The sequence below is a fragment of the Hemitrygon akajei genome, chromosome 9 (genome assembly GCF_048418815.1).
Source record: "Hemitrygon akajei chromosome 9, sHemAka1.3, whole genome shotgun sequence".
NCBI classification, from domain to species: Eukaryota; Metazoa; Chordata; class Chondrichthyes; order Myliobatiformes; family Dasyatidae; genus Hemitrygon; species Hemitrygon akajei.
The window spans coordinates 100,888,787-100,910,202 of NC_133132.1; the positions used below are offsets into that span (position 1 = coordinate 100,888,787).

A 21,416-nucleotide genomic window follows, 5' to 3' on the forward strand; every position below is an offset into this window, starting at 1 on the left:
CAACAGAATCTCCAAAGAGCTCATCCCCCAGAGGAGAAGGAGAAGATGAGCTACACCTGGGCTAACCTGAAGGGCCGGCCCAGGACAGAGGACTCTGGCGAGCTGCTGTTGGTGGCCTATGCCCCAGAAGGGCTGATGGGCTGAAATCAAGTCAAGGCAAGTCACTTTTTATTGTTGTTTCGACCATTACTGCTGGTACAGTACACGGTAAAAACGAGACAATGTTTTTCAGGACCATGGTGCTACATGGAACAGTACAAAAACTACACTGAACTATGTGAGAACAACACAGAAAAAGGAACTACACTAGACTACAGACCTGCCCAGGATGCATAAAGTGCACAAAACAATGCAGGCATTACAATAAATAATAAACAAGACAATAGGCACAGTAGAGGGGAGTGAGTTGGTGTCAGTCCAGGCTCTGGGTATTGAGGAGTCTGATGGCTTGTGGGAAGAAACTGTTACATAGTCTGGTCGTGAGAGCCCAAATGCTTCGGTGCCTTTTCCCAGATGGCAGGAGGGAGAAGACAATAGGTGCAGAAGTAGACCATTTGGCCCTTCGAGCCTGCACCGCTATTCTGAGATCATGGCTGATCATCTACTATCAATACCCGGTTCCTGCCTTGTCCCCATATCCCTTGATTCCCCTATCCATAAGATACCCATCTAGCTCCTTCTTGAAAGTATTCAGAGAATTGGCCTCCACTGCCTTCTGAGGCAGTGCATTCCACACCCCCACAATTCTCTGGGAGAAGAAGTTTTTCCTTAACTCTGTCCTAAATGACTTACCCCTTATTCTTAAACCATGCCCTCTGGTACTGGACTCTCCCAGCATCTGGAACATATTTCCTGCCTCTATCTTGCCCAATCCCTTAATAATCTTATATGATGCAATCAGATCCCCTCTCAATCTCCTTAATTCCAGCGTGTACAAGCCCAGTCTCTCTAACCTCTCTGCATAAGACAGTCCTGACATCCCAGGAATTAACCTTGTGAATCTACGCTGCACTTCCTCTACAGCCAGGATGTCCTTCCTTAACCTTGGAGACCAAAACTGTACACAATACTCCAGGTGTGGTCTCACCAGGGCCCTGTACAAATGCAAAAGGATTTCCTTGCTCTTGTACTCAATTCCCTTTGTAATAAAGGCCAACATTCCATTAGCCTTCTTCACTGCCTGCTGCACTTGCTCATTCACCTTTTGTATGAGGAGTATGAGAGTTTGTATGAGGGGTGCGTGGGGTCCTTCATAATGCTGTTTGCCTTGCGGATGCAGCATGTAGTGTAAATGTCAGTAATGGCGGGAAGAGAGACCCCGATGATCTTCTCAGCTGACCTCACTATCCGCTGCAGGGTCTTGCGATCCAAGATGGTGCAATTTCCAAACCAGGCAGTGATGCAGCTGCTCAGGATGCTCTTAATACAAGCCCTGTAGAATGTGATGAGGATGGGGAGGTGGGAGATGGACTTACATTGGGGGGGCGGGGGGTCGAATTCCATGGCTGGTCCTGACCTGCTGAGATCCTCCAGCATTTTGTGTGTGTTGCTCTGGAGACTCTGTTGAATTTACCCATACTGTCTAATCTCTTCTTAAAACATTGCTCTTTCAGGTGTTTTCCAAAGTAAATTTATCACCAAAGTTTGTGTATATCACCACACACTACCCTGAAATTCATTTTCTACAGGACTCAGAATAGAACAAAGAAATACAGTAGAATCAATGAAAAACCACACAAAGACTGACCAGCAATCAATGAGCAAAAGACAAACTGTGCAAACACAAAAAAATCAATAAATAATAACACATAAATAAATAAATAATACAGAACACGAGTTGTCGAGTCTGCAGGTTGTAGAATCAGTTCAGAGTTGAGGTGAGGGAAGTTGTCCACACCTGTACAGTGTCTGATCCTCCACGAGGCCAACCTTGCTGTGGTTTAGAGGCTTGTGTGCCTCAATGACCTGGAAAGCTATTTTGTCTGGAGGTCAAGGCTTTAAGCTTTGGCTCTTGGTAGAGTGACCCATGCCAAACAGGTGAAAGGGAAGAGACCAGATTAAGAATGGGTCTACTGATCCTCCAGGTTCAGGGGTTAAGCTCAGGGCTAACAACCCTGACTTACAAAACAAGGTTGTTATGGAAACAGCAATGAAGAATTCTTCTCCACCTGAGTGTGACAGTATTTCTGAGTCTCTTGCCATGACTTGCATGATTGACAGCAATGAAAACAAGCTACTGACACAATGAAGACAGCCCTGAACACCACCAGAGATGGAGGACCTCCGCTGTGGTCCGAAACGCCAGCGGCATAAAGGGCAATAGAGAGAGAGGAGTCTGATGGCTGAAGGGCAATAACTGTTCCTGAATCTGATGATCTGGGACATGAGGCTCCTGTATCCTCTTCCTGATGATAGCAGTGAGAAGCCAGCATGGCTTGGATGTTGGGGTCCTTGATGACGGATGCTACTTTCCTGTGGCAGTGCTCCGTGTAGACTTTTCCTGCAGTGGATTGACTGCTCCAATGTCTCTGTCAAAATTTGGTGTTACATTCCTTAAGCCACCTTATCATTGTGTTAATGTGCTACAGAAATTGAGCCTGTACCTATAAACATTATAAACCACAAATTTGAACATACAAATTTTTGAAGCATCTAATACAAATTCTAGTCATTGCACTGAATATAATGATTTTTGCATCTTGCACTTTACTGTCACCAAAAGTCAATAAATTTCACGACGTACAGTAGGCCAGTGATTATAAACTGATTCTTATTGTGGTGATAATTTTCTACAGTAACTCATAGGTTGATTCAAGAGTGCTGGACTTACATGGGGGTCGAATTCCAGGGCCAGTCCTGGTTCCTGTAATTTCACGACCATTTGAATCTACACACCAACAGCTGTGCTGGGTTTGGTGACATTGGACTGGCAGGTAGTTTCCTTGTGAATCGCACTGTGGCACATACTGGTCGAAGGGTCTTGGTCCTCTGGGCGATATGGTGCTCAGGACATTTTCTCTGTGACGCTCACATAACGTCTTCTGAGAGCCTGTCGAGCAAAAAGATTGCAGAATGGCAACATTAAATAAGTTAATAATCTAGTAGTTTAAATACATGTACAGTCGGCCCTCCTTATCCGTTAATAGTTGTTATCCTATAATAACTATTTACATAGCATTTACATTGCATTAGGTATTATAAGTAATCTAGAAATGACTTAAAAGTACAGGCAGTCCCCAGGTTATGAATGTGTTCCATTCCTGAGTCCGTCTTTAAGTTGGATTTGAAGTTGGAACAGGTACATCCGGTATTATTTAGTGTCAGTTAGTCAAATGTTTTTCTTAGTATATAGTACATATTTTATCTTTCTATGCATATAAAACACTTAAGAAACATACATATTTCAATAATTAAACCACTGTGTTGCTTAGTAATAATTGTAGCTTTCATCGGGGCAGGGCCTTTCAAATGCTCCATTAAAATTGTTCTGATCGTTGACCGACTGTAGCCTAACGCTTTTCCATTGACCGATGGCGTTTCACCTCTTTCCCATCGCTTTATTACTTCCACCTTACTTTCAATCGATATCGTGATTATTTTTGTGAACAGAAACACTGCAGATTCAGAGCTGTACTGCTGGGTCCTAAAGACCACCACACCGAGACAAGTTAAATAAGGGACTTGAGCACCCACGCTTTTTGGTATCCGCGGGGGGTCTTGGAACCAATCCCCCACAGATAAGGAGGGCCGACTGTACAGTATTTAAACTAGTACTGTACGTGTATGCACGGGTGCGATGAAAAACTCACTTGCAGCAGCATCACAGGCATCAGATAAGGAGCATTCACAAGAAAATGATAAATTAAACAAAAACAAAAGAAAATCCATTGTAGCATAGATTGATCTGGAGTTGTCATACTGATTAGCATTGTGCAGGTTGGTTCAGGAACTGAAAGCTTGAAGGGAAGAAGCTGTTCTTGAACCTGGTTCGAGATTCTAGATAATTTTGGTGCACAAATGTAAAGGAGAAGGAAATGTTTGATACTAGTGGTGTGGGACTTCAGTGCTCATCAAGAACAAATGCTGTTTTAGCAAATCAGAAGATTCAGATTAGGATTTAATTATCATATGTGTATACAGCGGTTCCTTCAGGTTGTTTTAGCCAGGGGTGGTAATGGGGACAAGCTCCTACGACAATGCACCCAATGACCTGTGCCTCAAACAGCCTGACAACCAAGTCCAGCTCCCAGCCTTCACATGTGGCTTAGCGACTAAGCCCGGCAGAACCATTTCTACTGACAGAAGGGGCAAAGACGAGCTACTGGCACCTTAAAACCGTCGCCCTGGGCAGATGGGGCTCATCAGCTGTGGTTGGCAGCTGGTCTGGGAGAAGGGAAAGGTGGGGGGAGGGGAAGGAGGATAGCTAGAAGGTGATGGGTGAAGCCAAGCAGGTAGGAAAGGTAAAGGGTCAAAGAAGGAGGAGTCTAATAGGAGAGAAGAGTGGACCATGGGAGACATGGAGAGGTGATAGGTGGGTGTGGAGAAGAGGCAAGAGGCCAGAGTGGGAACAGCAGAAGAAAGAAGTTGGAGGGGAAAATCCCTTTGCTTTTTAAAACCAGAAGGAGAAATTTATGTTAATGTCATCAGGAGATAGGAATTAAAATAGTTGGCCACCAGAAAATTCTGCTTTTGGCAGATGTAGTGGAGGTGCTTGACAAAGCGGTTCCCCCAATTAATCGGGTGTCACTAATGCAGAGAAGGCTGCATTGGGAGCACCAAATACAACAGACACCCGTAACAAATTTGCAGGTGAAGTGCTGCATCAGCTGGAAGGACTGTTTGGGACCCTGAATGGGGTTGAGGGGAGAGGTGAACGGCCAGGCGGAGCATTTCTGTCACTTTTAGGGATGTGTGCCTGGAGGAGACCAGTGGGAAGGAAAGAGTGAACAAGGCAATCATGCAGGAGGCAAGCCTTGCAGAAAGCGGAGAGGAGGGAGGAGGTAAAGATCTATTTGGTGGTAGGATCCCACTGAAGATGGCAGGAAGATGAGTTGAGAGCAGATGTCCAGAAAAGGAGGAAATGCAGGTGAGCGCAAACATCAATGGTAGAGGAAAGGAAGCCCCATTCTTTGATGAAAGAGGACAGCTCTGGTCTTGGAAAGGAAAGCCTCATCCGGGGAATAAATGCAAAGGACACCAAGGAACTGAGAATGGCATTTCTACAAGAGATGTGTATATAAGATGTCAGTAGATTGATATCTCCAGAGATTGGGAAAGGGGGAGGGAGGTGTCAGAAATTGACCAAGTGAAATTAAGGGCAGGATGGAAGTTAGAGGCAAATTTGATGGAATTGATGAGCTCAGCATGAAGCAGTATCAATCCAGTTGCCAATATAGAGTAGAGCAGGAAGAGCTGAGGAACATTACCTGTGTAGGCTTTGAACATGGACTGTTCTAAGTAGCCAATGAAATGGCAGGCATAACTGGGGTCCATGCAGGTGCCTGTGACTACCACTTGAGTTTCAAGTAAATGGGAGGGGCCAAAGGAGAAATTGTAGAGGGTGAGGACCAGTTCTGCCAGTTGAAGGAGGGAGATGGTGGAAGGTAGCTGGCTGGGTCTTTTATTGAGAAAGAAGTAGACACCTTTAAGGCCTTCTTGATGGGGGATAGAAGTCGATAGTGACTGGACATCCATGGTGAGAATGAGACAGTCAGAGCCAGGGAGTTGAAAGTTGTTGAGGAGATCGAGAGCATGTGAAGAGTCATGGATGTAAGGACTGAACCAAGGAGGTTGGAATGGAGTCGAGGTATGGGGACATGAGCTTAGTGGGTCAGAATTAGACAGAGACAATGGGCCCACCTGGAGAGTCAGGTTTGTGGATCCTGGGTAGGAGAAGGAAACAAGCAGTGCAGAGTGAGGGGGCCTATGAGTAAGATGAGGTGTCAGGGAGATGCTGCCCAGCCTTGGCAAGGCAGGTCAGTCCACCATACAACAGCACCCTTCTTTGTCTGTGGGTTTGATGGTAAGGTTGGGATCGGTGCAGAGAGAGTGGAGGGTGGTGTGTTCAGAGGGGATGAGGCTTGAGGAGGAGGGGAAAGTGCATAGGTTCAGTCGGTCGATGCCTTCTTGGCAATTATGAGAAGAGAAGATCCAGAGTGGGGTGTCCCAGATGAGGAGGAGGGTTGGAGATGAGAGATGGGGTCTTTGTTGCAGGGTGGGGAATTTTTGCCAAAGCAGTGGGCTTGGAAACGGAGGTGATGTAAGAAAAGCTCAGCATCGTGGCGAGCACAGAACTCTGGGTTAAGGGAGACAAAGGTAAGGCTCTTGCTGAGGACAGGATGTTCCACCTCAGAGTGGGGAAGGTCAGAAGGAAGGTGAAGATGTGGCAGGGATTAAAACTGGGATCAGAGGGAGGGAAGAAAGTTGCCGGTGTTAGGGGAGGGGAGGGTCGGTTGGGTTGGGGACTTGTCTACAGTATCTGTGTGAGTGGGTGAAACGAAGGAACAGGGCTTGTTTTGCTGTTCTGTGAAATTGGAGGACATGCCGTATTGGCCCCAGAATGTGTGGCAATACTTACAGGCTGTCCCCTCACAGCCTTAGGTTGTGTTGGTTGTTAGTGCAAATTATGCTTATCACTGTTTGTTCCAATGTACATGTGATAAATAAATGAATCTTCAAGTTTGTATTTCCTGAAGTCTATTGAAAGCTCCAGACGACTGTTACTGTCTCCCATTCACGTACTATTTATTCTCATTATTAGCTTGCATTTTCCACTCAATCTTCTTCAGGCCAAGAAAAGCCAACTCAGATTCCCTAGAGTGGACTTGCATCAGAAATCGATCATCCCTGCACCCACACCAGACTCACCAAGGTATCGCGGACAAATTACCAAACGTGCTTTTCAACAGTTTCAGAATGAGAAGATTGTGCTATAATCGGGTCAGAGAGCAGGCACTTACAAGGATATAAAATGGACAAGCTGTACTTAAGAAATAGTTTCAAGATGAAATGGAGACAAATGGCCAATATGTCCACACACAGCAGAAACGTGCTTGTTCTATTTTCCCCACTTCAACTTCCTGAGCTGGAGCAGGGGAGTGAGAACAATTATTGGACTCCCTGGGCAGGACAACTGTTAACTCATTCAGTTATGCATGAGAACTCTTCCAGCTTCTAGACATGTGGCTATTTTTGTCTGCAACCACAGTCTAAACTACTGATTAGTACAATGTCAAAATGTTAGAATCTGGAGCCAATTACGTCTTCTGAGAAGAGCAGTTAAAAGGAATTAGCTTTACTCCACTGAATCAGATCCACTTTATCACATCTTCATTCAGCTTACTTAGTAACTGTGGGAAAGCAGTCAGTCACATGTGAAACAAGGAATACAAAATGTGACTGAGATATAACTCTGAAAGATATTTAATACATATGGCTCAGAATAGGATGGTAAAAATAATCCTTAGATTAATGATATTTGGTTCTCATTTGTTTCAAAGTTTGTCGTCTGACTGTACATATATACAACTAACCAAAACAAGGCTCCTCTGGAACACGGTTCATCCACAAAACATATATCACACAAAAATATTAATACAAATAAGTTAATAAAATAGAATTCAAAATGCATGTGGAGTAAATTGTACAGTAAACAGCCTGCTGCCCTAGTGACGAGATGGCCATGGTGGCAGAGAATTCATTAGTCTCACAGCTGTTAGCCAGTCCTGATGCTCCTGCTCCTGATGGCAGTAAGTCAAAGAAATTGTGGGATGAGAGTTAGGGACCCTCAACAATACTTTGAAACCGTTGTCTACAAAAGCTGTTCCTTTTCAGCCTTTTATCCCCCTTTAACATATCAAACTGCTAATCTAAGATTTCCTTCTCTGTGTGATTTGACTCTAGTTTCAAATATAATGTCCTTTGTTGTTCCAACTTATTTCTCTTTCCTTTAACTCATCACTGGAGTAATAATCGAAATTACTGCCGGACACAAATTAATGTTACCAGATCTGAACTCAATAGCTTAGAATTTTCTGGAAGCATCTGCCTTGTCACATGCCACCTCTGTTATCCAAGCCGTTGGCAATGTGTTGCTTTAGTTGCTGCACCTGCTCTTTGTCCAGGAGGCTGGCGTAGTACCATCTACCCAGGCTATTGACAGGATGGTCAGACACTGTTGGAATTGGGTCATTGCTGTGAAGAACTTTATGTCCTTCAGCATTCCCTTGACTATGGAGATGGCTCGAGACTCGCTGGATTTGATTTTCATTCTGGCCCTCTTGATGTTTTCCTGCAGCTTTCCAAGTAGTCGTTTGGTGCATGTTGCAGTAGTGGTGAGTGTTGTTATATTGTCCAAGTACATCCTAATAGGGAGAAGGCAAAGTCCAGCACTTGTTCTTTCACTGCCTACCACCCATCTTGAGGCCTTGATAATGACCTCCATGGCTAATGTAGTGCAGCCTGCCAAAATGCCTAGGTCCAGTCTCTGCCATGTTGTGAAATCTGCTGTTGTGAAGCACAATCGTAGGTGTTGAAGATACAACTTCATCAGCATTGTGATGGGCTCTGGTATCTGGAAGAAGTCTGGTGCTTCACAGAGGAGTGCATGGGGAATTGAGCCGAATCCATTGGCGAGGCCCAGGAAGATCACATAGAGATTTATTTTATCCTTCCTCGCTGCTTGGATCTGGTGCCATATCATGCTTGTACGTTCCAAACACCCAGAGAAGCCTGGAATTGCTGCTTTGTGTATAGATGTATCAATGCACTTGTTTCTCTCCAGGTGGCTGGCCAGTCTCTGTGCTATCATAGTGAAGAAGGTTTTCCCTCGACGTTCAGAGGCAGCTTGGTTGGAACTGACTGATGTTTTCTGCATCCTTTTCTTCCGGAGTCGGGACACATCCAGCCCTTCACCACACGTTGGGTATTATTCACCCCTGCCACACTACCCTCATGAGCCTCCAGAGAAACAGCAAGATGTCTGGTACAGTCTTATAAAGCCTATATGGTACTCCATTAAATACCCATCGTGCGAAAAACCCACTGATTACAATGGAAAACTATTCCACGTGGTGCCCGCAGATGGCTGCTCAAGTTTGCTTGGATACAAGATTGGACCCAAGCCCTAGTTCTTGTAGTTTTCTCCATTCTCAACTCAGCTGTTGGCCCAAAGCATGGCAGTCGTGGGCGAGCTGTGGTACTTCTACACGGTGATGCTGGATGTGCCAATCTAACGTGAAGGGCTGCTGAGCCTAGCTTGTGGACGTTTTGTCAGCCTGTATACCAATCCGGTCGGAACCTGATGTGTGGAGAGGTCCCAATGAGCTCACACAGGGTGTCAAATTCAAGGTGGCTCTACAAGACAATTTCCTCTTTAGACCAATGGACTATGTTGACTTAAGTGTGTTTAATGATTTTAATTGTGTTGCAGCATCCAGAGTTTTAAAGTATTAAGGGGCCATTCAAGACCGTTTAATGTCATTTCCAGTTGTGTGTAAAGGACAACAAAATAATTGTGACTCTGGATGCAGCACAAAAAAAACACAATTAATACAAATACCCAAGATATTGTGGCATTTACATAGATTGATTGTATGTCCATAAAATGATGCTCAGCACAGGAGTGTCTGGACATAAGGTGACTCTAACAGGAAATGATAACAGTCATGGTGGCTAGTGTGGGTCAGTGGGTAGAGGTGTTGATCAGCCCTACTGCTTGGGGCAAGTAACTGTTTTGAGTCTGATGGTCATGGTGTGGATGCTATGTCGCCTCCTCCCTGATGGGAGTGGGACACACCGGCCATGAGCAGGGTGGGTGGGATCCTTCATGGTATTGCTGGCCTTTTTCTGGAACCTCTCGGTATAGCCTTGATGGTGGGTAGGCTGATGTGTTGGGCAGTTTTGACTGCTTGCTGTACAGCCTTCCTGTCTGCTGCAGTGCATTTTCTTTACCAAGCAGTGATGCAGCTTGTAAGGGTGCTCTCTACTGCATCTCTGTAAAATGACACGAGTGTGGACGGGCATAGTTCAGCTCTCTTCAGCCTCCTGAACACAAAGGGATCTTTTTATTAACGAATAACAACCAAGCCGTATGCTTTTCAGGCTTTGTATCACTCTGACATTCAGCAAGATCATGGTGAATGATTCTCCTGCTCTAACTTCAGATACCCGATCTCCTTCATCTCCAAAAATCTATCTACCTTCTATTAACTTAGCAACTGAGCCTCCACTACCCTCTTGGGTAGAGAAGTCCAAAGTGTATTCTGTACATCCGTGGTGTGCTTACCCATGAAGACGGAATTTTGACTAAGGGTGCTCAATTCTCATGCACCAGATTAACTCCTGGATTATGTCTGGAATCTGCAAGTAGTTCCTTGTACTCTGGTACTTGCATTCATGAAAATTAACTTCCTACTGGGAGCAGAGGGCAAAGCTGACTCATGGCCCCAATAAACAGAACATTTTAAATATGTAACGGACTTCACAGAAGAACAATGCTTTCTTTTAAACAAAAGCTACGAGGGCATAATTGAGGGTCGGGATGTGAACTGTGCTGTTTCTGTGCTTTTAACATTACAGCATCAAGAGCACGTTCTCTCTGTGACCTCATGAGTCTCCTCTGGATGCTCTGGTTTCCTCCCACATTCCAAACATGTACAGGTTAGTAGGGTGATTGGTCACATGGGGGTAATTGGGCTCATTGGGCTGGGAGGGCCTCTTACCACGCTGTGTCTTGAAATAACTAAAACAAACATTCCAAGAAATCTGAGGCACTTGGATTCATGTTTCTGTCATGAGAAACAAAATATAACCCCGTTCATTATCTCTACCCACTAACCCACTCTTACATCCTCCCCCCACCACCACTTTCTCATTTCCTTTCAAAGTCACCTTATGTAAACACTCCTGTACCTAAAGCCACTTTATGTACATATAATTAATCTATGCTATCTTAGGTATTTCCATTTATTGAGCTTTTTTATTATTGTGTTTTTTGTACCACACTGGATCTGGAGTAACAATTATTGCATTTGCCTTTATGCTTGTGCACTCTAAATGACACTAAACATTCTTGAATCTATTGAAACAGTCCAAAACAAACACATACTTTATTAGCAAAAGGCACACAATACTTGGCTAAAATATTTGTATTCTATGATATTAAATTGGTCCGATTTAACTTTTTAACAAAATTTGCGAGTTAATTCACAATCACAATTCCAATCATTTCATGCACACTTATGGTCCCAGGGCATTACCAAGACTGCTTCCACTCTGTTTTGTCACATCCAAGAGGACCAATAAGACCATTGGATAGCTGATTTTTTTTTATTTTCAAAACCCTTTCCCTGAAAAAATTCCTTCTCCCTGTAACCTTTGACGATCTTAATAATCAACACCATATCCACCAACCTCTGCTTTAAATATCTGCTGCCTCTGGCTAAAGAAATTCCACCTCATCTGTTCCACATCCTTCTACTCTGAGGCTGTGCCCTCTGGTCCTAGACACTACACTATGGGAAACATCCCCTCCACATCCACTTTATCTGGGCCTTTCAATATTCAGTAAGTTTCAACGAGATCACTTGTCACTCTTCTGAACTCCAGTGAGTACGAGCCCAGAGCCTCTGTATTCACTAACCCTTCCACTCCCAGGTTGATTGGAAGTCCAGAAGTTGAGGGTGAGGCCTGTTGACTGGAGTCCCAAGTCTGTGAGTCTCTGCAAATGTCAGAGCCTGCTGGGGAAATTGAAAACCCATTGTCTGTGAATCCAGGTCATTATCCGCTAGAGGCCGAAGACAAGCTGTTGTGGGGTTGAAGGAGTGTGTGAGAGTGGAAGGGAGGGACGGGGTTTGCTTTGCTGCAGCTGCTTTCTTGCCTGTTGTGTTTTGCGTTGTCCTGCCCAGCACTGTGGACATGCTAAGTGGCAACAGTTGCCGGTTGCCACCAGCACATCCTTGGGTTGACACAACCTACACACTTCACTGTATGCTTCAATGTACATGTGATAAATCAATCTTGAATCTTTTACGGTGTAAAAACGGTAAAAGCCTACCCCCTTTTAAGGAATGTATTAATCTGGAGTCGTTTCAAGACCTGGTAAACGCCTACACCCTTTTAAGGAGATTTTAAAAGAGAAACTGCTTTTACTGATTCACTACGTAACCAGCAGAAACAGATTTAAGGCCATTGCCAGAGGTGCAGGAGGTAAAATGAGTGTTATTAGAAGAAGATAGCGAGTTATTAGCAGTCCTCAGCACAGTCCTGTTGGTTACTGATGCAACAGATGCATTTCACTGTGTGTTTCAATGTATGTGTGACAAATAAAACTAATCATTGAATTAGATTGAAAAATCTGGGATCAATACTGAGGCCCGAGGATCAATCAGAAGTCGAGGCCCATTGGCTGGAGCCCCAGGTCTGCGAATCTCCATTGATCTGGGTCTCACTCCACTCAAGGCCAAAGACTGCCTGTCCTGGGGTTGAAGGACTGTGTGTGCAGGTTGAGTAGGAGGGAGTGAAGAACGGGGCTTGTTTTGCTGTAGTTGCCTGGTATGTTGTGTCTGGTTGTGTTTTATGTTGTTAGAAAAATAACCTACAGAACAAAGTCAGATGAATAATTGAAAAGAAAATAAAAATGCCAGGTGCTGGCAGGAGATCAGGCAGAATGTTTCTAATTGGGAGATTATTTCAGAGTCTTGATGGGATGACAGGATGACCAGTCTGAGCATGGTTTCATGCTGTGGACACCAGGTCATGAAGTGATGCATAAACTCTACAGCTGACTCACTTAGCAAGCTACCACAGCAACCTGCCAGGCTCTGCAAAGCAATTAACTCAGCCGTGATTTGGAACAAATCTCTTTAGTAACGGCAAATTTACAACGAACAATCACACAACCACTCTGGAACATAGTGTCACGGCTGCAGAAAAGGAGGAAGTCATGGAGGGGCTGTCTACGGAGTCTCTGTGGGTGGAAGTTAGGAACAGAAAGGGGTCAATAACTCCACTGGGTGTCTTTTTTTTACAGAATACCCAATAGTAACAGGGACATCGAGGAGCAGATAGGGAGACAGATTCTGGAACGGTGTAATAATAACAGGGTTGTTGTGGTGGGAGATTTTAATTTCTCAATTATTGATTGGCATTTCCTGAGAGCAAGGGGTTTAGATGGGGGTGGAGTTTGTTAGGTGTGTCAGCAAGGTTTCTTGACACCATATGTAGCTAAACCTACAAGAGGAGAGGCTGTACTTGATCTGGTATTGGGAAATGAACCTAGTCAGGTATCAGGTCTCTCAATGGGAGAGCATTTTGGAGATAGTGATCATAATTCTATCTCCTTTACCACTGCATTGGAGAGGGGTAGGAACAGATAAGTTAGGAAAATGTTTAATTGGAGTAAGGGGAAATATGAGGCTATCATGCAGGAACTTGGAAGCATAAATTGGAAACAGATGTTCTCAGGAAAACGTACAGAAGAAATGTGGCAAATGTTCAAGGGATACTTGCGTGGGGTTCGCGTAGATATGTTCCAATGAAACGGAACGGACGGTAGCGTACAGGAACCGTGGTGTACAAAGGCTGTTGTAAATCTAGTCAAGAAGATGACCTTATGAAAGGTTCAAAAAACTAGGTGATGATAGAGATCTAGAAGATTATAAGGCTAGCAGGAAGGAGCTTAAAAATGAAATTAGGAGAGCCAGAAGGGGCCATGAGAAGGCCTTGGCGGACAGGATTAAGGAAAACCCCAAGGTATTCTACAAGTATGTGAAGAGCAAGAGGATAAGACATAAGAGAACAGGACCAATCAAGTGTGACAGTGGGCAAGTACGTATGGAACCAGAGGAGATAGCAGAGGTACTTAATGAATGCTTTGCTTCAGTATTCACTATGGAAAAGGATCTTGGCAATTGTAGGGATGACTTGCAGCGGACTGAAAAGCTTGAGCATGTAGATATTAAGGAAGAAGATGTGCAGGAGCTTTTGGAAAGCATCAAGTTGGATAAGTTGCCGGGACTGGATGAGATGTACCCCAGGCTACTGTGGGAGGCGAGGGTGGAGGTTGCTGAGCCTCTGTCGATGATCTTTGCATCATCAATGAGGACAGGAGAGGTTCCAGGGCATTGGAGGGTTGCGGATGTTGTTCCCTTATTCAGGAAAGGGAGTAGAGATAGCCCAGAAAATTATAGACCAGTGAGTCTTACTTCAGTGGTTAGTAAATTGATGGAGAAGATCCTGAGAGGCAGGATTTATGAACATTTAGAGAGGTATAATATGATTAGGAATAGTCAGCATGGCTTTGTGAAAGGCAGGTCATGCCTTATGACCCTGATTGAATTTTTTGAGGATGTGACTAAGCACATTGATGAAGGCAGAGCCGTAGGTGTAGTGTATATGGATTTCAGCAAGGCATTAGATAAGGTACCCCATGCAAGGCTTATTGAGAAAGTAAGGAGGCATGGGATCCAAGGGGACATTGCTTTGTGGATCCAGAACTGGCTTGCCCACAGAAGACAGAGTGGTTGTAGACAGGTCATATTCTGCATGGAGGTGACCAGTGGTGTGCCTCAGGGATCTGTTCTGGGATCCTTACTCTTCGTAATTTTTATAAATGACCTAGACAAAGAAGTGGAGGGATGGAGGGATGGGTTACTAAATTCGCTGATGACACAGGTTGGGGATGTTGTGAATAGTGTGGAGGGCTGTCAGAGGTTACAGCGATACACTGATAGGATGCAAAACTGGGCTGAGAAATGGCAGATGGAGTTCGATCCAGTTAAGTGTAAGAAGGTTCATTTTGGTCAGTCAAATATGATAGCAGAATATAGTATTAATGGTAAGACTCTTGGCAGTGTGGAGGATCAGAGGGATTTTGGCATCCGAGTCCATAGGACACTCAAAGCTGCTATGCAGGTTGACTCTGTGGTTAAGAAGGAATACGGTGCATTGGCCTTCATCAATTGTGGGTTTGAGTTTAAGAGCCATGAGGTAATGTTGCAGCTATATAGGACCCTGGTCAGACCCCACAGAGTACTGTGCTCAATTCTGGTTGCCTCACTACAGGAAGGATGTGGGAACCATAGAAATGGTGCACAGGAGATTTACAAGGATGTTGCCTGGATTGGGGAGCATACCTTATGAGAATAGGTTGAGTGAATTTGGCCTTTACTCCTTGGAGTGACCGAGGATGAGAGGTAACTTGATAAAGGTGTACAAGATAATGAGAGGCTTTGATCACGTGGATAGTCAGAGGCTTTTTCCCAGGGCTGAAGTGACTAGCCCGGGAGGGCATAGTTTTAAGGTGCTTAAAAGTAGGTAAAGAGGAGATGTCAGGGGTAAGTTGTTGTTGTTTTTTTTAAAACGCAGAGAGTGGTGAGTGCGTGGAATGGTCTGCCCCCGGGTGGTGGTGGAGGCGGAAACGATAGGGTCTTTTAAGAGACTCCTGGATGGATACATGGAGCTTAAAAAACAGAAGGATATGGGTAAGCCTAGGAAGTTCTAAGGTAAGGACATGTTGGGCACAGCTTTATGGGCCGAAGGGCCTGTATTGTGCAGTAGGTTTTCTATGTTTCCTATAATGCCAGCCAGCTGAAAGATGGGGGACTTCCATTTTCAATACTGGAACTGTTCAAGTTTCAAGAAATGAAAACCATTTTTTCTTGAACACATAGCATAAGCAAGGCATTTCTACTTAAAGTGTGACTCTTGTAAAATGAGTAACTCTTTGGGAAAGGTGAAATCCTTGAGGGTGTTGGCTGAGTCAGTAAAATTCAAAGATTATGAAAATTTGTGTAGAACCAAAATATCTCCAATAACTTTCACAGGATCTCAAGAGGAACAGAATTTAACAGCTTTCTGATTCAGGTAATTAAGATCAAAGTTCAAAGTAAATTTATTAACATAAGTCCATATAGATTACCATACTTACATGAGAACCATTTTCTTGCAGCCATTTACAGGAAAATAAAGAAGTACGATAGAATTTTATGAAAAACTATACATAAAGACAGATGATTATTGGGCAAAAGAAGACAAACTGCAGAATTAAAAATAAAGATGGGCACATGAGTTACATTAACTTCAAAAGGTTTAAGCACTGAAATAATTGGTGATAATTTTAAGGTAGAAACAGCCAATATCAGGCTCTTACCTGAGGCTGAACACTGGAACCCATCACCTTGATAACCAGGGGCACAATGACATCTGAAAGATCCAGGGACATTAAAGCACTGAGCATATGGGTGACATCGACTTGGTTGGCATTCATCAATATCTTGAGAAGGAAAGCAAATTTGTTTAATAGGAGCACAATACGTGACTTTAACGTATGCTGTTTTGCTGTTAGACTATCATGGTTAATTGCATTTTAAATCTATCTACCTGTGTTTGCTTCCTAAACCCTACTCAATGAAAATCTATCAATATCGGTGTTGACATTTTTAATTTCTCTGTCAACACTTAAGCCTCACCAGCTTTCTGTGTGAGAAAGCTTCCACGACCCTGTGTGAAGAAATGCTTCCTAATATTATTCCTTGGAATAGAGAACATAAGAGATTCTGCAGGTGCTGGAAATCTGCAGCAATACACACAAAATGCTGGGGGTACTCTGCAGATCAGGCAGCATCTATAGAGAAGAATAAACAATTGACATTTCGGAGTTGAGGCCTCCTTACTTTAAGCTCTCCCACAAGAGGAAATTGTTTCTCTCAATCTATCATTTTTAATCTTCCCAAGCATCTAAATTGGATCACCCTCTTTCTCTGCAGTGCTTGTGCCACATGCCCAGACAATGCACCGATCTTCAATAACTAATACTGAAGCAAAACTTCCCTGAGCAACAATTAATTTTCTCTTTAAGAGATTACCGTAGATTCCGGATTTTAAGCCGCTACTTTTTTCCCACATTTTGAACAGCTTTGAACTCTGCGGCCTTTAATACAGAGCGGCTAATACATTATTTTTTTTCATGCCGCCAAAAACATTTTGCCTCGTAACAGTAGACCAATAAAATTGATGAGTAGTTCACAGAGGTCCAATGAAATTGTACGATAAATCAAGCGCACTTTCACAATTAAATTATTGTAAATCAGTCATTTGTACTCACCCTCATCAACATGGAAAACACTCGAAGAAAAGCACTGTGCTGCCTTTATGGCAGTTATTTAGTTTATAATATTTTCGCTTAGTAATTCATTTGTTAGTTAAAGTTAGAACTGTTTTAACTATATTTGTTTTCTGTACTACATCGCGGGATGCTATGACGTCACACCTGGTTTCGCCGCGTCTTGTGGGATACCAGTTTGCGATAAACGGGAAGGAGGGGGGCGAGCGCATTACGCGAGCGGCATTTGATCTGAGCGAACGCTGCTTTTAAGTTAAAGGCGATCAATAACTTTTCCTGGTAGGCTGCAGTATATATATTTTTTACCAGTCGTTAGGAGATATTGGAATGTTGTTCAGTAAAGAAGTATACGCAACGTATATTTAAAAGTAGCCGCGTTACAGGCACGGTTCGAAAAAAAGCATTTGCAATATGTATTTGTTTATGTTACCATATGGATTTAATTAAAAGTTAAAAAATCCTCACGTGTAATATCTTTCTGTGTAAATATCTCATATTACAACGTGGGACACCTGCGGCCTAAAATCCGGTACGGCCTGTACAAGTAAAAAATTGATTTTATTTCTAAAATTAGAGCCAGCGGCTTTTAATCAGGTGCGCTCTGTAGTCCGGAATCTACGGTAGCTTTATTTGTCACATGTACATTGAAACATCGAAACATACAGTGAGATGCGTTGCTTGTGTCAATGACCAAGAGTCTGGGCATGAGCTGGGGAAGTCCTCATGTCACTATGCTTCTGGTGCCAATATAGCATGCTCACAACTTACTAAACTTAACCCATATGTCTTTGGAAGGTGGGAAGAAACTGGAGAAAACATATATTTGTCATTATTATTCTGCATTTGAACAGGTTGTCTTGTTACGGACATTGCACGTCGTCAGTCTTTGTGTGTCATTTGTCAATGATTCTGTTGTATTTCTTTGTTCTACTGTGAAGGCCTGCAAGAAAATGAATCTCAGGGTAGTATATTGTACCATATATAATGTGCACTTTGTAACAAATTTGCTTTGAACTTTAAAACCATGTTGTCACAGGGAGAAGGTATAAACTCCTTACAGGCAGCGGTGGGAATTGAACTTCAATCTTCATTGCTGCCAATGTGAAGTGTTACACTAACTGTTACGCTGTCATACAGCCCCACGGAGCATTTCTTACTTTCCACGTACTGAAACAATTCCAGTTAGCAAATACAGAGTGAGCATCAAACAAAATTTTAAAATGAACACCGGCTGGTGTTTCATTTTGTTACAATATTCCTCTTGTCTGCTGTTAGTCAGAAGAAATCCCAGATGTACTTCCGGAAACTTGCAACAAAATTCCAGGCATGTTCTGAGCTCTTTTTAGTTTTAATCCCAAAGGCAGAGAGTCAAGCCCATCACTGTTGATCTGCTAGATCATCGCCCTTTCACCAGGGCAGCATAGTGGTTAGCAGAATGCTTTACAGTGCTGGCGACCAAGGAATTCAATCCCTACCAATGTCTGTAAGGAGTTTGAGTGTTCTCACGGGTTTCCTCCAGATGGCCTGGATTAGTAAGTTGTGGGTCTGCTATGTTGGAGCTGGAAGCACAGTGACACTTGCAGCCTGTCCCCAGCACATCCATGACGCCTTTCACGTACTTGTGACAAATAAATAAAGAAAGCTAATAACACTAATCTTTATCGTCTTTGGGAGTGAATCAATTACTACCATCTCTCCACACTGCTGCAATCTATTTTCCCTTTCTGAAGGGAAGCTGCTCTTCTCAGATCTCCCTGACAACTGCCAATCCTCCCATACACACAACCCAACGTCAAAGTCAAGTTTATTGTCAGATGCATGAGTACATTTCTGCACAGGTGCAGTGAAAAACTTACAGCAGCATCACAGGCACAGAGCATCATATAAGTGGCAATTTTTCAAAAATTCAAAGTTCAAAGTAAATTTATTATCAAAGTACACATATGTCAGCATATCCAACCCTGAGATTCATTCGCTTGTGGGCATTCACAGTAGATACAAAGAAATGCAATGGAAAACAACCAAAGTGTAAAAGGCAAACTGTGTGAATACAAAAAAAGCAAATAATAATTATAAATAATATTGAGAATATTGTTACAATAAAGAACACAAAACAAGGTCCATTTTAGTGGTCATAGTGTTGCTAAACTGTTGTGATTAAGGTTGAGCAGGTTGCTTCAAGAATTGAAATGTTGAAGGGAAGTAGCCATTCATGACCGTGATGTTGTGAACTTCAAGCTTCTGTACTTCCTGATGGTGTCAGCTGCAAGAGAATGGCATAGCCGGGGTGGTGGGGATTGTTGATGGAATAATACCTGATCCCTCTGTCTTCAGAAGGCATCATAAACATTGGAGCTTTAAATTGTTCCACTGGAAATGCCCGCAAGAAAACCTTCAATCTCACTGTATGCAGCTTTTATTTCTCTACTTATTCTGTTATCATTTCCCTGCTTATAACTATCTTCTATTTTGTTAATTAATTTTTCCTGCCTTCCACTCTTTTAGAGAGCTTCCCTGTGTTATCTTCTCATTTTTCCTGCCCTCCCTCTCCCCCCACATATCTATACTAGTTCAATAACCATGCTTCTTCAAAGTTCACTTTTGGAGAAATACTATCAACTAGAAATATTATTTCTATCTTCACAGATGCTGCCTGACCTGCTGAGAGTTTCCACCATTCTCTGATTTTATTTCAGGTTTTCAGCAGCTGTAGTTTATGGATTTTTTTTCAGTTTTGTTTCAATGCTTGGTGAGCCTTTGCCCTCCTTACAGGGCTTCTAATTAATATATCAAAGGTGCCGTTCAGTAGCATTGCAGTTAGTGCAATCACTTAACACCACCAGCTGTATGACTGGGGTTCACTTCATGCTGCTCTCTATAAGGAGGATGTACATTTCCTCTGTGACTGCACAGGTTTCCCCGGGTGCTCCACTTCCCTCCCATGTTCCAAAACTGCAAGGGTTGGGCTCAGGGTTAGTGACTTGTGGGCATGCTAGGTTGGCACCGGGCACGTGGCAACACTTGCTGGTCACTCAGCACTCCTCACTGACAAACAGCACACTACGCTGTATATTTTGAAGTATATGTGACAAACAAAATTAATCTTTATCAGTCTTCACTGAACTCCTCAGATCAGTTTTGCACAGTGGTTTTGATTGCCTTTAAGGGAGCTCGCAAAAGTGGGCTTATAGGTGTCCAAAAAGTCCTGCCCAAACCCCCAGATCACTTCCCCTGACCACCTCACTCAGACTTCAGTCCATACATAAATTGAGGAAAAATTCGACAAGTGTTTTAAGGAAAGTAGGATATGACATACCGACACAAGATTTTCCATCTCCAGAGAACCCTGGTAAGCAGACACACGTGTAGTCTGAACCCCCTGTGTAGATGCAATGAGCCCGTTCGGGAGAGTCACAGTCGTGAGTTCCAGCTTGGCATGGATTTTCGGGGCGCTGAATAACTACAGGTTTTAGTAATATTTGAGTATTAGATAGATAGATTGATACACTATTGATCCCAAAGGAAATTACAGTGTCACAGTAGCATTACAAGTGCACATTTATACAAATATAAGAAGAAAGAAAGAATACAAAATCACTTACCTGAAACAGTCTAACAGGAGGGGTCATCACTTCCCCGGCTACAGGCTGACTTATTATAGTCTAATGGCTGAACAGCAAGAATGACCTCATATAGCGCTCTTTGGAGCAACTCAATTGTCTTAGCCTATTACTAAAAGTGCTCCTCTGTTCAGCCAAGGTGGCATGCAGAGGGTGAGAAACATTGTCCAGCATTGCCAGGATTTTCTGTAGGGTCCTTTGTTCTACCACAGCCTCCCGCGTGTCCAGTTTGACTCCTAGGCAGAGTCAGCCTTTCTAATCAGTTTATTAAACTTGTTGGCATCACCCGTGTAGATACATTTGCTCCAGCACACCACCGTATATAAGAGGTTGACGCATTTATACAGGAACATTGTGGTTTATGATCAAATAGTTTTATCAGTTTAATTACCCAATTTAAATTGTTATGAATAATTTAGATGATTTTAATTACTAAAATACTTTAGCCAGTGCTTGTACCTTTGAATTTTAGTCCAAAACCAACAATAAGTGACTTAAGCAATAACCTATATTTTAGTCAGTATACCTCTACTAAATGGACAGGCTCTTATGTCTAATTAACTCCATCATTAACACTGTATTGCCAGATTTGATGATAAGATCAAAATCCAAGGTGTTTGTGCAAGGTTTGACCAGAAGACCAAAAGACGTAGGTCCAGAATTAGGCCATTTGA

The 21,416-nt window shown here is 43.2% G+C and overlaps 1 protein-coding gene across 1 annotated transcript in view; it reads right to left on the minus strand.

Annotated features, from left to right (window-relative positions):
- nid1a (nidogen 1a) overlaps positions 1-21,416 on the minus strand; it is a 151,159-nt gene that overhangs the window by 55,720 nt on the left and 74,023 nt on the right. The window contains exons 11-13 of the mRNA XM_073056657.1: positions 20,439-20,582; positions 16,151-16,273; positions 2,831-3,049 (exon numbers count right to left, since the gene is read on the minus strand). Of these exons, the coding sequence (XP_072912758.1) occupies positions 2,831-3,049; positions 16,151-16,273; positions 20,439-20,582 (486 nt within the window). The remainder of the gene's footprint in view (positions 1-2,830; positions 3,050-16,150; positions 16,274-20,438; positions 20,583-21,416) is intronic.